The 15,398-nt window shown below is 36.4% G+C and overlaps 2 protein-coding genes across 3 annotated transcripts in view; one reads left to right on the top strand and one right to left on the bottom strand.

Moving 5' to 3' along the window:
* Nucleotides 1–15,398, top strand: part of LOC127860129 (DNA polymerase epsilon catalytic subunit A-like) — a 148,825-nt gene that overhangs the window by 47,630 nt on the left and 85,797 nt on the right. The window contains exons 20-24 of the mRNA XM_052397979.1: nt 625–717; nt 992–1,136; nt 3,574–3,774; nt 5,025–5,177; nt 7,008–7,133. Coding sequence (XP_052253939.1) covers nt 625–717; nt 992–1,136; nt 3,574–3,774; nt 5,025–5,177; nt 7,008–7,133 — 718 coding nt within the window. The remainder of the gene's footprint in view (nt 1–624; nt 718–991; nt 1,137–3,573; nt 3,775–5,024; nt 5,178–7,007; nt 7,134–15,398) is intronic.
* The window catches only part of LOC127860121 (uncharacterized), a 252,862-nt gene that overhangs the window by 201,326 nt on the left and 36,138 nt on the right, over nt 1–15,398 (bottom strand). The gene's annotated exons all lie outside the window — the stretch shown is intronic.

Genomic DNA, 15,398 nt, shown 5'->3' with positions numbered 1-15,398 from the left:
AAAAGTGGATAGGCAAACATTTGTATAAGTTGTTTGCATTCTCAAAGGCTGTGTCTGCTACCCATCTGTTTGGGAATTTTGTACAGAGTTATTTATAATTATTAAAACATAAAAAGTAAATTAAAACAATTCAAACTTGGTCAATAGTGGTTGCATAACAGTATTTAAGAAATGTTGAGATTAAATAATGAGAAAAGTTGGTGAATCAAATTATATTGTTTGAAAGTGTGAAAGCAACATTGTTACATTTGTGGTGCTGGATGAAGAAATTCTATTTCGTACGAATTAGCCACGGGACGAAATAAAATAGTGTTCCGCTCATGTGTGCTTCACATTACAAAATTGTGCAGTACTTGAGCTGCATCATGCAAAAATGGGTCTTATGTCAAATGCGGTCAGTGAAGCTCCACACCAGGCTTGGCATCAGCATGGTCTGGTCGGGAGCTACTCTGTTCGCATATGAGACCCTGCTTGATGTTATAGTGGACATGGTAGCTTTTGACCAGACTTTTCAACTGCGCGGGCTGGTCGGAAGCTACTCTGTTAGCATATTAGACCACTTTGCTCGACAGGGCTCAGTATTTATAATTTAGCAAATTTGTAAAGTTTTCTGTGTTTTTTCAGTGCCCGTTGGTACAGCATGGAGATGGCGGGGATTGTATGCTTCACTGGTGCCAACATCATCACCAAGGCCAGGGAAATAGTGGAGCAAATCGGGTATAAATAGATCAATAATTACTCCGTGTTTTTCATTGCTGGGCTTTTTGTTTTACTGACACATGGTGAGACAAAATTACAATTTGAAAGATCAAGTAAAAAAGCATGTAAAAAAATTGAAAAAAAGGACAAAAAAGGGGTCTTTTTTTGCTCACAGTTGCACATAGATTGTGATATGATATGTTATATAAGTACTCTGAATAGGGATATTAACACTACATATGATTTTGTTGTCCACCTGCACTGAAGCTGTTCTTACTCTCTACCCCTACAGCCGCCCCCTAGAGCTTGACACAGACGGTATATGGTGTGTCCTGCCTGCCACATTCCCTGAGAACTATGTGCTCAAGACAACCAATCCTAAGAAGCCTAAAGTCACCATCTCCTATCCAGGGGCCATGCTCAATGTTATGGTGAAGGTAGGTTGAGCGTTGTTTGATAGTTTTCAACAGTATTTGAGTCAAATCACAGTCGTCTGGTAAACTACTCACCCTTTTTCAGGGTCAGCTTGTTTATGAGTACTTAATGAACTAACTTTACAATTCAGTAAATGACAATTATCCCCTACTTGAATCAAAGCTAGGGGAGCAAATGCTTTAATCACCACTTAATTTATATGGTAGATTTAAAAAGTGGGGACTTTTTGCTGTATCTGATAGGTAGATATAACTGTCACATATGCATTTTGCGTTGGCTTGCTTGTGCCAGAGTGTCCGCCACCAACACTTTCCAGAGCTGTAGCTTCATCATTCATATTGCAATAATGAAAAAAATTACCACATGATGTCTGTGTATGTTGGCATGTCTTGTTCAAAACCAGTCTCGATGAAAAATGTCAAGGTCAAGTTAAGAGATCAAAGGTCATATCACTATATGTAGATTGTTAATTCATTTTAAATGATCTTGCCTGAAATGTTCTTAATGTTGAACACTGTATGTAGATTGTTAATTCATTTCAAATGATTGCCTGAAATGTCTCAATGTTGAAACAGCTTGTAACTGGAAAAATATGTGACTGCATTAATGGTGCAGGTCTTTCTTGGTGGTTTAAGGTGAGATAAGGCAGATGACAGACTGCATCGTCATCATTCATTAGGCAGTTGTAAAATAACTTAAACGAATAGAATGTTGATATTGTTTGTTGCCTGTAAGACATGTGTCCTTAGCTCAAAGTTCTAGGTCGTGTTTTAAGGTCAACAGTTATAATTGGCTTGATTTAGCTTGTATAAACTAAAAGTTTTGCAATCAGGCATTTTAAAATTGTCAAAAAATCACCATGTGTTTTAAGTAGTCTTGGCATTAATTTGTTTGAGGCTCGAGCCCGGTCGGGCTACCAGCTTGGAATGTTCACTAGCCCGAATCAATTTTAACTAGTCCGAGTAAAAAGTAAACAATAAAGATAAACAAATAAACACTTGATTCTGTTTTATTCACATTTAATAACTGACAAGAAAATGAACACAAGGTCTCCAGACATCTCCATTCCATCATGGTCATTGTCTGAGTCACCGACATCCAGGTCTGACATGTCACGTTATAACATAACATCAATTTTCCAAACAAATATCTGAAGAAAGTTAATGCAATGTCAAATTAGCAATAATACATGTGCACAAGAAGTAGAACAAGAAGGCAACTTTCTTTTCCCAACTTCTGAGTCTTCTTAATCTGAAACGACATTTGTAGCAGTAGTTATATTGCCTAAGCCACATCTGGTTTTTAGCTGATCCGCCAAATGTACCAGCATCCTTAATGCAGTATGATACACATTTCAATTTACTTTCAGGATTTGTTCCTTTACATAAACTTTATCTGATAAAAACTATACTTTTAAGTTAGTGCATGATATTTAATTGCATGTTTTTCACATTATCTGTGAAATGCACATACCAGCCAGTCAGTAATGCAGGCTCAGAATCAAATTCTTCAATACTTGGAGACATCAAAAAGAAACCAAGACCGGTTATTTTTCCATGACGGTTGGAATTTTCATTTCATTGACTGTTCATATGTCTTGCTGCTTCCTACATTCTCATTTTGAGGTTGATGTTTGTGCGTTGCACCGTCAAAATAACGCACAAAAGACATTAAAATTAATTTATCGCAGCGAGTTCTCCACCCAGTATAATAATAATTGTTATAACGTCTCTCTAGATCGACTTACAACACTGTTCAATAAGTGTCTAATCAATGAGTACTCAAGGGAAATAACCCATGCAATTTGTATAAGCCTATATGAAGCTATTTCGGACTTGTTATTAAGTTCAGACGCAAAAACTAGCACTCTACCAATTGGGCTACCGGCTTGGAATTTTGGAGTGGGTTACGTCCAAGACTGTTTTAGACCTGTCTTCTTAGCTCAAGAGATCAAGGGTGCACAAAGAAGTCAATGCTCAAACTTCATAATACTGAGTCCATTTCTTTTGACAGATGCAAACTACATATTGCCACATAAGCTGCTTGATATTTTGAATGAGGGCAATGTTTCTGTTAATTTAAAGATACAGAATAATTAAAAATATGCAAAAGTTTCACCCATCGATATTTATTTTATGCTTTCCTGTGGTTTATAGGGCAAATAAAGTTCTTCAACTAGGGACAATAATCTATACAAAAATTATCTATAATGTTTAATGTTTCACTGTGAAATTAATGAATAATTTTTATTTCATTTATTTATCGTGCTCAAGAAAGTCACCAATTTAACCGTTTTTAAACGTAAATAATTGGTACAAATGCATTAAACAAGAAGAAATGTGTTTGTTGTGTAGATATTATTTCGTGCTTGTAAAAAATAAAGTGATGATCTTCCTTAACCACCAAATATCCTTCACTTCTCTTTTTTTTCCCCCGCAGGATTTCTTCACGAATGACCAATACCAGGAGCTAGTTGACCCAGAGACAATGGAGTACAAGGTCCGCAGTGAGAACTCCATCTTCTTTGAGGTGGACGGCCCCTACCTTGCTATGATCCTGCCCGCGTCAAAGGAGGAAGGGAAAAAACTGAAGAAAAGATACGCCGTCTTCAATTTTGATGGATCTCTGGCGGAATTGAAGGTACAGGAGGGGTTAGTTATTCTGTTTAATTGTTATTTTGGCCCATACCTTAAGAATAAGAATTAATTAATGTTAGGGAATAATTTATTCACAGTTGTATGGCCATCAGGCTGAACCCAAGTAACAGTAGCCTTCTATTGCTGTTTAAATATTATTGTGGCCCATGGTTTTTGAAATAAGGTAATGAATGAATAATTTTAGTAGAAGTTGTATGCGTAGTTTAGTGGATTTATTGAGTAACTGATATATGCAATAAAAAAAGACGCTGAATAAATCCCCTGCATGCTCATCACAGGAAAACAAGTGAACAAATGTCAACAAAACTGGGTAAGATTGAGCTGAAGATTGATCTCAGTCCTGTGGCAATGTCTTTATATATGTATATATGTTTTTATCACTTATGAGTCATGTCGTGCTAAAATGGGTCTTATGTCAGTGTATCTGTAAACTGGCATGCACGTAACCTTTGGTCCACTAATGAGACCAAAATACCTTGAGTGACCATATGCCGATGAGGCGTAAGACCCAATTTCACTGAACTTGGTTCATATATTGTAAGCAGTGTTTTATTTCACCATTTTGGGAATGGGGCAGTGTCATGGCATCCTTTTGACTAAAATTGGGAAATTAATGATGTTGATTATACGCTTACAAGTACTTTGAAATTTATAATAACAGTGATTTCAATAATGTATTTTTTTAAGGTTCAACTTATAGAGCTGGATTTGGAGATTAATTACATGCTTAGACTTATTTAAAAAATATATTCTTTTTTGGAAACCTTCAATTGGGATTTTTTAGGTCCCATTACGGAAAAATATATAGGTTTTTCAATTGGGAATGGGTCCCCTTTATTAACGGATCCAAATTTAAGTGGAAAAATAACACTGGTAAAGTTTACTACTGCTCAAATATTGAGTTGTATGTGGTTCATTCTGGAAAATAACATATATTTTAACCATCAATTATATAGATATGAGTCGTGTTCTAAGAAAATTGAGCATAATGCATGTGCGTAAAGTGTTGTCCCAGATTAGCCTGTGCAGTCTGCACAGGCTAATCAGGGACAACACTTTTCGCCTAAACATGATTTTCGGTAAGGAGGGACTTCCTTTAAACTGAAAATATAAAAGCGGAAAGTGTCGTCCCTGATTAGCCTGTGCGGACTGCACAGGCTAATCTGGGACGACACTTTATGCACATGCATTAAGCCTAGTTTTCTCAGAATGCGGCTCATTTAATACCACCAGGGCTTTGAAGTGAAGAGGAATGGTGAGTTGGAGCTGATCAAGATCTTCCAGTCGTCCGTGTTTGAGGCCTTCTTGAAAGGCAAGACCCTGGAGGAATGTTACAGCGCGGTGGCCAAGATCGCGGACTATTGGCTTGATGTGCTCTTCAGTAAGGTGAGAGATGGCAAGAGTTCTGATGTACTTTGATATAGTACTTTTTATGCCTCCGAAGGAGGGCATATAGTGATCACACTGTCTGTCTGTCACACTTTGCGTTTAGGTTTCGAAAAATGCTCATTACTTATATTTCACTTCAGATGCAACCTTCATATTTGGTATGCATGTGTATATGGACAAGGACTTTCCATACACACACAAATTTTGAACCCCTTGACCTTGAACTTAGGGTCTGCGTTTAGGTTTCAAAATCTGCATTTAGGTTTCAAAAAAGCGTTTTTCGGGGGCATATGTTTTCCGATGGAGACAGCTCTTGTTGGTAAGCAGTGTTAGTGCTGAATGTGGGTTTTAAAAAATATCCACCTTTTGTTCCTTTTGCGTTGTTCGTTTTCTTAATTTTGAGGCCAAATTCGTTGCCGAATTGCAAATGGTTCAGAATTGCCAGAATGATGTCATGGCTCAGTTTGAAACTGAGTCATGTAGGGTCAAAAACTAGGTTACTCGGTCAAGTGTAAGATCAAGCTTGTAAACACTCTAGAAGTCGCATAGTTTGCCTGTAGCCTGCTCAGAAAATTTGTTCTCTTGATATCTAGGCTGAGTTAAAAAAAATGGTTCCAGTTTGTTGTCCACTAGGTGTTGAGCAGTTATCCTGATATGTCCACCTTGAAATCTTTTGGATACTCTAGAAGTCATATCCCAATCATGAAATTGGCTTAGATATTTTTTTAAACATAATTTTGCTAAGAACCAGGGCTTTTTTCCTTCTTTAGCAAGGGCCTTACAAAGGCCCCCTCTCAAAAGAGAATTTCTTTAAAATGAAGCAATTTTCCCCAATTTCAAGCTTACTATTGGAAATTGTTTCCCCTTTCTCAGTTTATCGATGATTTTCCCATAAAATTGAAAGCCAGGCCCTTTCCCCAAATCTGAGAACATATTGTTTAATTATGTCTCAGCAGAGTATTAAACTAGCAACTCAACAGTTCAGTGTCTTGGAGTCTCAGGTGAATGACCAAAGGCTTTTGGCCCTCTTGTTAGGCAGACTTGATGATAGCTCACTATTGTGTTGCAGCATTGGTCAATGCAGCTTTTGTGGGTGTGTTTTTAACCAGGTTTTCCGAAGGAAAAAACTGGTTATTAGATTGGCGAATGTCAGCTGGCGGAACAAGCTTGTCCGGACCATTTCTTTGTCGTTTATTGTGAGTTATTTGAATCATTTGGCACATTTGTTCACCAGACGTTGTGTCACGCGAAAGAAATACGTCAATATCTCCAGGGTCAAGGTCACTCTTTGAGTTCAAAGGTCAAAAATGGCCATAAATGAGCTTGTCCAGGCCATAACTATGTTATTCATTGTGGGATTTTAAAATCATTTGGCACATTTGTTCACCATCATTGGAAAGTGTGTCGTGCGAAAGAATTATGTCAATATCTCCAACGTCAACGTCGCCTAGACTAAAAATAGATTGATTTTGAAACAAGGGAGGTAAATATGAACAATCGGTAACAATGCACATTTTGAGTTGTCTCCCTTTATCAGACTTTTTTTTTTCAAATTGAAAACCTGGTTTTGTGACAATTTTGTCCCTTGTTTTTGTGTTTTTGTATCGGTTTTAAAATCATACTGTACATTTTATGATCAGATTGAAAGAAGTTTTGAAGAAAAATTGAATATTTGCATGTGATAGTATAAAAAAATCATTTCTGTCTTGATTGCAAAACTCAAAACTATTTTTATCTTAAGAGAAGAGTTCATGAAACTGAAGGAATACAGAATATAGAATTCAGTTGAAGTAGTGATGAAATTTTCCATATTTGTCTGCTTTATAGGCTGCCAACATGCCCGACTCGGAGCTGTTTGAGCTGATCTCAGAGAAGAGAAGTATGTCCAGGAAACTGGAGGAGTATGGGGCTCAGAAGTCCACCTCCATCTCGACAGCTAAACGACTCGCAGAGGTATGAAAGGGACTTTGAAACGTATATATATCATTAGTCTTTCAATATGATAAGTTACAGTGCAGGGTAGGGATTATATGTATGTTTAAATGTGAATTTGTAAGGGGATGTTCAGGAATGAGTTAAATGAATGCTTGAATGCTTAAAGGAATTATTGAGGAATATGTACAATCAAACCTGAATACTTGTGGTAAAGTGTTTGCTTTGACCAGAATAAATGTGGTTAGGTGTTTGCTCAAAACTGAATTATTGTGGTAAAGTGTATACTCAAAACTGAATTAATGTGGTAAAGTTTGCACTCAAACCTGAATTAATTTGGTAAAGTGTACACTCAAACCTGAATTAATGTGTTACAGTGTTCACTCTAAACTGAATTACTGTGGTAAAGTGTACACTCAAACCTGAATTATTGTGGTAAAGTGTACACTCAAAGCTGAATTAATATTGTGAAGTGTACACTCAAAATTTAATTAGGCCAACATTTTTTAATAAATTGATTTACGGGAGCGCCGACCGTATTTTATGTCAAAATTAAATAAAAATAAAAGTATCTATCGGCAATTTTACTTTCATAAATTCCGCCGACAGTGTTTAAGTCCCGCGTGAAAAATGAAACTGTCGACGACAAAAATCAAAATTTATATTCGCACGCGTTTTATCGGAGCCGTATTTTTACTATCGGCAAATTTGATTGGCTGTTTAAAATAGAATAAACCAATCATATTTATGTTTATGTAAAAGCTTTGTTTGGGCATGCATGTGTGCTCGAAAGTTTGGGTTTACAACAATAATAATGAACAGCGTCTGCGGAATAATTATGCCCCCCTTCGAAGAAGAGGGGGTATATTGCTTTGCTCATGTCGGTCGGTCGGTCGGTCTGTCCGTCCACCAGGTGGTTGTCAGACGATAACTCAAGAACGCTTGTGCCTAGGATCATGAAACTTCATAGGTACATTGATCATGACTAGCAGATGACCCCTATTGATTTTGAGGTCACTAGGTCAAAGGTCAAGGTCACAGTGAATTGAAATAGTGAAATGGTTTTTGAATGATAATTTTAGAATGCATACGCGGCCAACAGGGCACACTCTGAACAATATTACTGAAGCAACTGGTCTGTAATCCTAAATCTATAATTATCAGTCCAATGAAACATCATCCTTTTAGTAAAATACATTGAATCAGTAGAAATTTTATCAGAATATGAGATTTTTTGTATATTTTGTACTACTACTACTCTACTACTACTACTACTACTACTACTACTACTACTACTACTACTACTACTACTACTACTACTACTACTACTACTACTACTATTACTACTACTACGACTACTACTACTTACTTCTACTACTGCTCTACTACTACTACTACTACTACTATTACTACTACTACTACTACTACTTACTACTACTACTACTACTACTACTACTACTAACTACTACTACTACTACTACTACTACTACTACTATTTCTTTTGCTACCACCACCTACGACTACTACTACTTACTACTACTACTACTACTACTACTACTACTACTACTACTACTACTACTACTACTACTACTACTACTACTACTACTACTACTACTTTTACTACTACTACTACTACAACTACTACTACTTCTACTACTACTCTACTACTACTACTACTACTACTACTACTACTACTACTACTACTACTACTTCTACTACTACTACTACTACTACTACTACTACTACTACTACTACTACTACTACTATTTCTTCTGCTACCACCACCACCACCACCACCATTCACAGTGACAAAAAACATATTCAGTGACAAAAAACGTATTCACACAATGGCTGCTACTACAACTTATAGCCCATATAGGGGGGCATGCATGTTTTACAAACAGCCCTTGTTTCAAAATAGAAATTGTCGCAAATTACATGGTTGAGTCAAACATTAAAAATATTTAATTAAATGTGAATCGCGTTTAAGATGGACATATACAGTTTTACGTAGAGATGCGCACCTGTCAATTACATCATTTTAACAAGATGGCGGACAATACAGAAAATAAATTGTGACTAGAAACGTTTTCGACGCCAACAACATATTTATTAGTAATCTATTCAGTGGATATATGTAACGGAAACGCATGTTTGCATTCAGTTTGCTCGCAAAGTTAAAACATCTGACAGGATTATCGTTAAAAATTGGATAAGGCAAACATGGTTTCATTTATATGTTAGTGGATGTGTTTATAATCAGATTCATTTGCATATATTGCTTTATTATGTTTGTCATGCTCTACAGTTTACTGAAACAGCATGGAATTTTAATGGAAGACAAAGCAAGATAAATATATTAATATAAAATAAAGTTAGTTAAATACATCAATTACAATTAAATGTGCTTGTTTATATTTTTTTTTATGTTTTTCCCACAACTGCCTCTAATGTGATTACATTTTTCTCTCAGAACCAGGTATCCAGAAAACGTTTTTTGCCCTTTTTTGCATAAACTGCGCGATAAAATGCCCTTTTTGAAAGTAATACATCATGCCCCTTTGCCCATCTGGGAAAAAACACTAATATGGTGTTATACTGTTAAGTGTTCCTCGGATTATAACAGTCTAGTAAAAAACATACATAATTATAGTGTTCTACTTTTGAGTTTATGTAAATGACATTTTAGGTTCTTTTCAATTTGACAGTTTAAAGTTGTCTTGTGTTGGAATTCTTTTTAGCTCATCTACTAGTATTTTTGGGGGAAAAAAAACAGCTATTGTCATCACCTTGGCGTCCGTTTAAGTTTTGCGTTTAGGTCCACTTTTCTCATAAAATATCAATGCTATTACATTCAAACTTGGTACACTTACTTACTATCATGAGGGGACTGGGCAGGCAAAGTTAGATAATTCTGGCTTGCATTTTGACAGAATTATGTGCCCTTTTTATACTTAGAAAATTGAAAATTAGGTTAAATTTTGTGTTTAGGTCCACTTTTATCCTTAAGTATCAAAGCTATTGCAAAAATTCTGGCTTGCATTTTGACAGAATTATGTGCCCTTTTTATACTTAGAAAATTGAAAATTAGGTTAAATTTTGTGTTTAGGTCCACTTTTTTCTTAAAGTATCAAAGCTATTGCTTTCATACTTGCAATACTTACTAACTATCGTAAGGGGACTGTGCAGGCAAAGTTATGTAACTCTAACTGGCATTTTGACGGAATTATGGGCCCTTTATACTTGAAAATTTGGTTAAGTTTTGTGTTTTGGTCCACTTTACCCCTAAAGTATCATAGATATTGCTTTCATACTTAGAACAGTCGCAAACTATCATAAGGGGATAGTAAAGGACAAGTTGCATCACTCTGGTTGTCATTTTTACCGAATTATGGCCCTTTTTAGCTCATCTATTTTTTGAAAAAAAATTATGAGCTATTGTCATCACCTTGGCGTCGGCGTTGGCGTCAAGTTAAGTTTTGCGTTTAGGTCCACTTTTCTCAGAAAGTATCAATGCTATTGCATTCAAACTTGGTACACTTACTTACTATCATGAGGGGACTGGGCAGGCAAAGTTAGATAACTCTGGCGTGCATTTTGACAGAATTATGTGCCCTTTTTATACTTAGAAAATTGAAAATTTTGGTTAAGTTTTGCGTTTAGGTCCACTTTTCTCAGTAAGTATCAATGCTATTGCATTCAAACTTGGTACACTTACTTACTATCATGAGGGGACTGGGCAGGCAAAGTTAGATAACTCTGGCGTGCATTTTGACAGAATTATGTGCCCTTTTTATACTTAGAAAATTGAAAATTTTGGTTAAGTTTTGTGTTTAGGTCCATTTTATTCCTTAAGCATCAAAGCTATTGCTTTCATACTTGCAACACTTACTAACTATCATAAGGGGACTGTACAGGCAAAGTAATGTAACACTGACTGGCATTTTGACAGAATTATGTGCCCTTTTTATACTTAGAAAATTGAAAATTTGATTAAGTTTTGTGTTTAGGTCCACTTTATTCCTACAGTATCAAAGCTATTGCTTTCATACTTGCAACACTTATGAACTATCATAAGGGGACAGTGCAGGCAAAGTTATGTAACTCTGACTGGCATTTGGACAGAATTATGGGCCCTTTATACTTAGAAAATTGAAAATTTGGTTAAGATTTATGTTTTGGTCCACTCTACCCCTAAAGTATCATAGATATTGCTTTCATACTTGGAACACTCACAAACTAAGGGTACAGTAAAAGGACAAGTTGCATAACTCTGGTTGTCATTGTTACGGAATTATGGCCCTTTTTTGACTTAGTAACTTTTAATATATGGTTAAATTTTGTGTTTCGATCCACTTTACTTCTTAAGTATCAAGGCTATTGCTTTCAAACTTCAAATACTTTCATGCTATCATGAGGTTACTGTACCTGGCAAGTTGAATTTTACCTTGACCTTTGAATGACCTTGACTCTGCTAAAATTGCCATAACTTCTTTATTTATGATTAGATTTGATTGATACTTTGACGAAACTACTCTTACCTGACATACCACAATAGACTCCACCCAAACCATCCCCCGTGCCCTCCGCCCTCCCCCCCCCCCCCCCCTAATTTTTTTTTTTTTTTTTTTTAAGATCATCTCACAAATGACCACCACACCCTCACACTATACCTACCCCCACCCCCCCCCCCACCCCACCCCCCCCCACCCCCACCCCCACCCCACCCCCCCCCCCCCAATTTTTTTTTTTGATTTTTTTTTTTTTTAATCTCATCTCACAAATTACCACCACCCCCCATCACAAAATAACACCCCCACCCATTTTTATTTTTTTTAAACGGTTATGTTTGAAATACTGTCCAACCATCGCACCCAAAAAATAACCCCCCCCCCCCCATCGCCCCCCCCCCCCCCCCCCCCCCCCTCCCCCGGCCCCCTATTTTTTATTTTTTTTTTTTCGCTTTTTTGGAAGATAATGTAATAAATGTCCACAACCCCACACTATAAACCCCTCTTCACTCCACCCCTTCCCTCCTTTGTGATTGAAAATGAGAGTCCCTTCACCTTTGAAAAGAAAATAGATGAGCGGTCTGCACCCGCAAGGCGGTGCTCTTGTTTGACTTAGCAACTTCTAAGTTCTAAAGTATCAAGGCTATTGCTTTCAAACTTCAAATACTTTCACGCTATCATGAGGATACTGTACCTGGCAAGTTGAATTTTACCTTGACCTTTAAATGACCTTGACTCTCAAGGTCAAATTATTAAATTTTGCTAAAATTGCCATAACTTCTTTATTTATGATTAGATTTGATTGATACTTTGACAAAACAACTCTTACCTGAAATACCACAATAGACTCCACCCAAACCATCCCCCATGCCCTACCCCCCCCCCCCCCCCTGAATCCCCCCTCATTATTTTTTTAAAGACCATCTAATAAATGACCACCACACCCTCACACTATACATGGTGGCATATAGCAGTTGAACTGTCCATCAGTATGTCAGTCAGTCTGTCAGTCCGTCCGAAAAAAACTTTAACATTGGCCATCACTTTTTCACTATTGAAGATAGCAACTTGATATTTGGCATGCATGTGTATCTCATGGAGCTGCACATTTTGAGTGGTGAAAAGTCAAGGTCATCCTTCAAGGTCAAATGTCAAATTTATAGCGTCTGTCCGTCCGAAAACTTTAACATCAGCCATAACTTTTTCAATATTGAAGATAGCAACTTGATATTTGGCATGGTTGTGTATCTCATGGAGCTGAACATTTTGAGTGGTGAAAGGTGAAGGTCAAGGTCATCCTTTAAGGTCAAATGTCAAATATATGGCGTCTGTCCGTCCAAAAACTTTAACATTGGCCATAAGATTGAAGATAGCAACTTGATATTTGGCATGCATGTGTATCTCATGAAGCTGCACATTTTGAGTAGTGGAAGTTCAAGGTCAAGGTCATCCTTCAAGGTAAAAAAAAAAATATAAAAAATGTCAAAGCAGCGTTCTCATGAAGCTGCACATTTTGATTGGTGGAAGTTCAAGGTCAAGGTCAAAGGTCAAAAAAAAAAATCAAAGCCGCGTTCTCATGAAGCTGCACATTTTGAGTGGTGGAAGTTCAAGGTCATCCTTCAAGGTCAAGGCCTTCCTTCAAGGTCAAATGTCAAAAAAAATCATTTCAAAGCGGGGTTATCATGAAGCTGCACATTTTGAGTGGTGGAAGTTCAAGGTCAAGGTCATCCTTCAAGGTCAAAGGTAAAAAAAAAAATAAAATCAAATTGGCGTTCTCATAAAGCTGCACATTTTGAGTGGTGGAAGTTCAAGGACATCCTTCAAGGTCAAAGGTAAAAAAATAAAATAAAAAAATTCAAAGCGGCGAAATTGGGGGCATTGTGTTTCTGACAAGCACATCTCATGTTTTTTTTAAACATGGTTAAAAAACACAAAAATTTATTTTTAACCAGGTTTTTAACCAGGTTTTCCAAAGGAAAAAACTGGTTATTAGATTGGCGAATGCGGGCGGGCTGGCTGGCTGGCGGGCTGGCGGAATAAGCTTGTCCGGGCCATAACTATGTCGTACATTGTCTGATTTTAAAATCATTTGGCACATTTGTTCACCATCATTGGACGGTGTGTCGGGCGAAATTATTACGATGATATCTCCAAGGTCAAGGTCACACTTTGAGTTCAAAGGTCAAAAATGGCCATAAATGAGCTTGTCCGAGCCATAACTATGTCGTTCATCGTCAGATTTTAAAATCATTTGGCACATTTGTTCACCATCATTGGACGGTGTGTCGCGCGAAATAATTACGTCGATATCTCCAAGGTCAAGGTCACACTTTGAGTTCAAAGGTCAAAAATGGCCATAAATGAGCTTGTCCTGGCCATAACTATGTCATTCATTGTGAGATTTTAAAATCATTTGGCACATTTGTTCACCATCATGGGACGGTGTGTCCCACGAAAGAATCACGTCAATATCTCCAATGTCAAGGTCGCCACGACTAAAAATAGATTAAAAAAAAATAAAAAACTTACAAAGGGGGTTAATTTTTTTTGGTCATTTCAAAAGTTCAGTTTGAGTTTTCTCCCTTTATCAGATTTTTTTTTCACAATGAAAATCTGGTTTTGTGACAATTTTGTCCCTTGTTATTTTTTTATTTTTGAAATACCGTCCAACCATCCCACCAAAGAATCCCCCCTCCCCCCCCCCCCCCTAAAAATTTTTTTTTTTTTCTTTTTGCATTTTTGGAAGATAATGTAATAAGTGACCACACCCCCACACTATACACCCCTCCACCCATCCCTCCTTTGTGATTGAAATTGAGATAGGTCCCTACACCTTTAAAAAGAAAAATAGATACCTGCAAGGTGGTGCTTTTGTTTTCATGAATGTTACTAGTATTCGACATAGATTTCTACTCAAGAAAGGTTTATTAAGCAGGACATTAAACAATAAAACAAAAAAGTTGTAGATTACACTTTATTTGATAAAAAACAAACACTGAGTGATTTCTTTTAATAATGTTTTAATGTACAATTTTTTATTCAATAGCAGACAATGAAGACATTCCACAAGAATTAAGATTAAAAAGAAATGTTCTTGAAAAATGCATTAATAACACTATTTCTATTGCTTCTAGGGACTGTTTTCATAAATAAGATATATAGTTTAAAAGTAACTTAAAAAGTTGGTTTATAAAAATAAATTGACAGGTTTAAACTTTTATTTCTATTTTATTTTTGTAAACTTTGTGATTTTTTTTCTTTTATTTTTATTTTTATTTTGACCCCTTGACCCTAATTTTATAAAAAAAAATCCTGCAAATCAATTAATGAAAAAAATGTTGGCCTTAATGTTGTAAATTCTACCCTCAGAACTGAAGTAATGTGATGAAGTGTACACTCAAAACTGATTTAATGTGATGAAGTGTTCACTAAGAACAGAAGATATGTGATGAATTGTACACTCAAAACTGATTTAATGTGATGAAGTGTACACTCAGAACTGAAGTAATGTGATGAAGTGTACAATCACAGCTGAAGTATAATTGTACAGTGTACCCTCAAAACTGATTTAATGTGATGAAGTGTACACTCAGAACTGAAGTAATGTGATAAAGTGTACACTCACAGCTGAAGTATTATTGTACAGTGTACACTCAAAACTGATTTTATGTGATGAAGTGTACACTCAGAACTGAAGTAATGTGATGAAGTGTACACTCACAGCTGAAATATTATTGTTCAGTGTACACTAAAAACTGATTTAATGTGATGAAGT

This window comes from Dreissena polymorpha, chromosome 15 (genome assembly GCF_020536995.1).
Source record: "Dreissena polymorpha isolate Duluth1 chromosome 15, UMN_Dpol_1.0, whole genome shotgun sequence".
In the NCBI taxonomy this organism is placed as follows: Eukaryota; Metazoa; Mollusca; class Bivalvia; order Myida; family Dreissenidae; genus Dreissena; species Dreissena polymorpha.
This window is presented reverse-complemented; position numbering and strand designations above follow the sequence as displayed.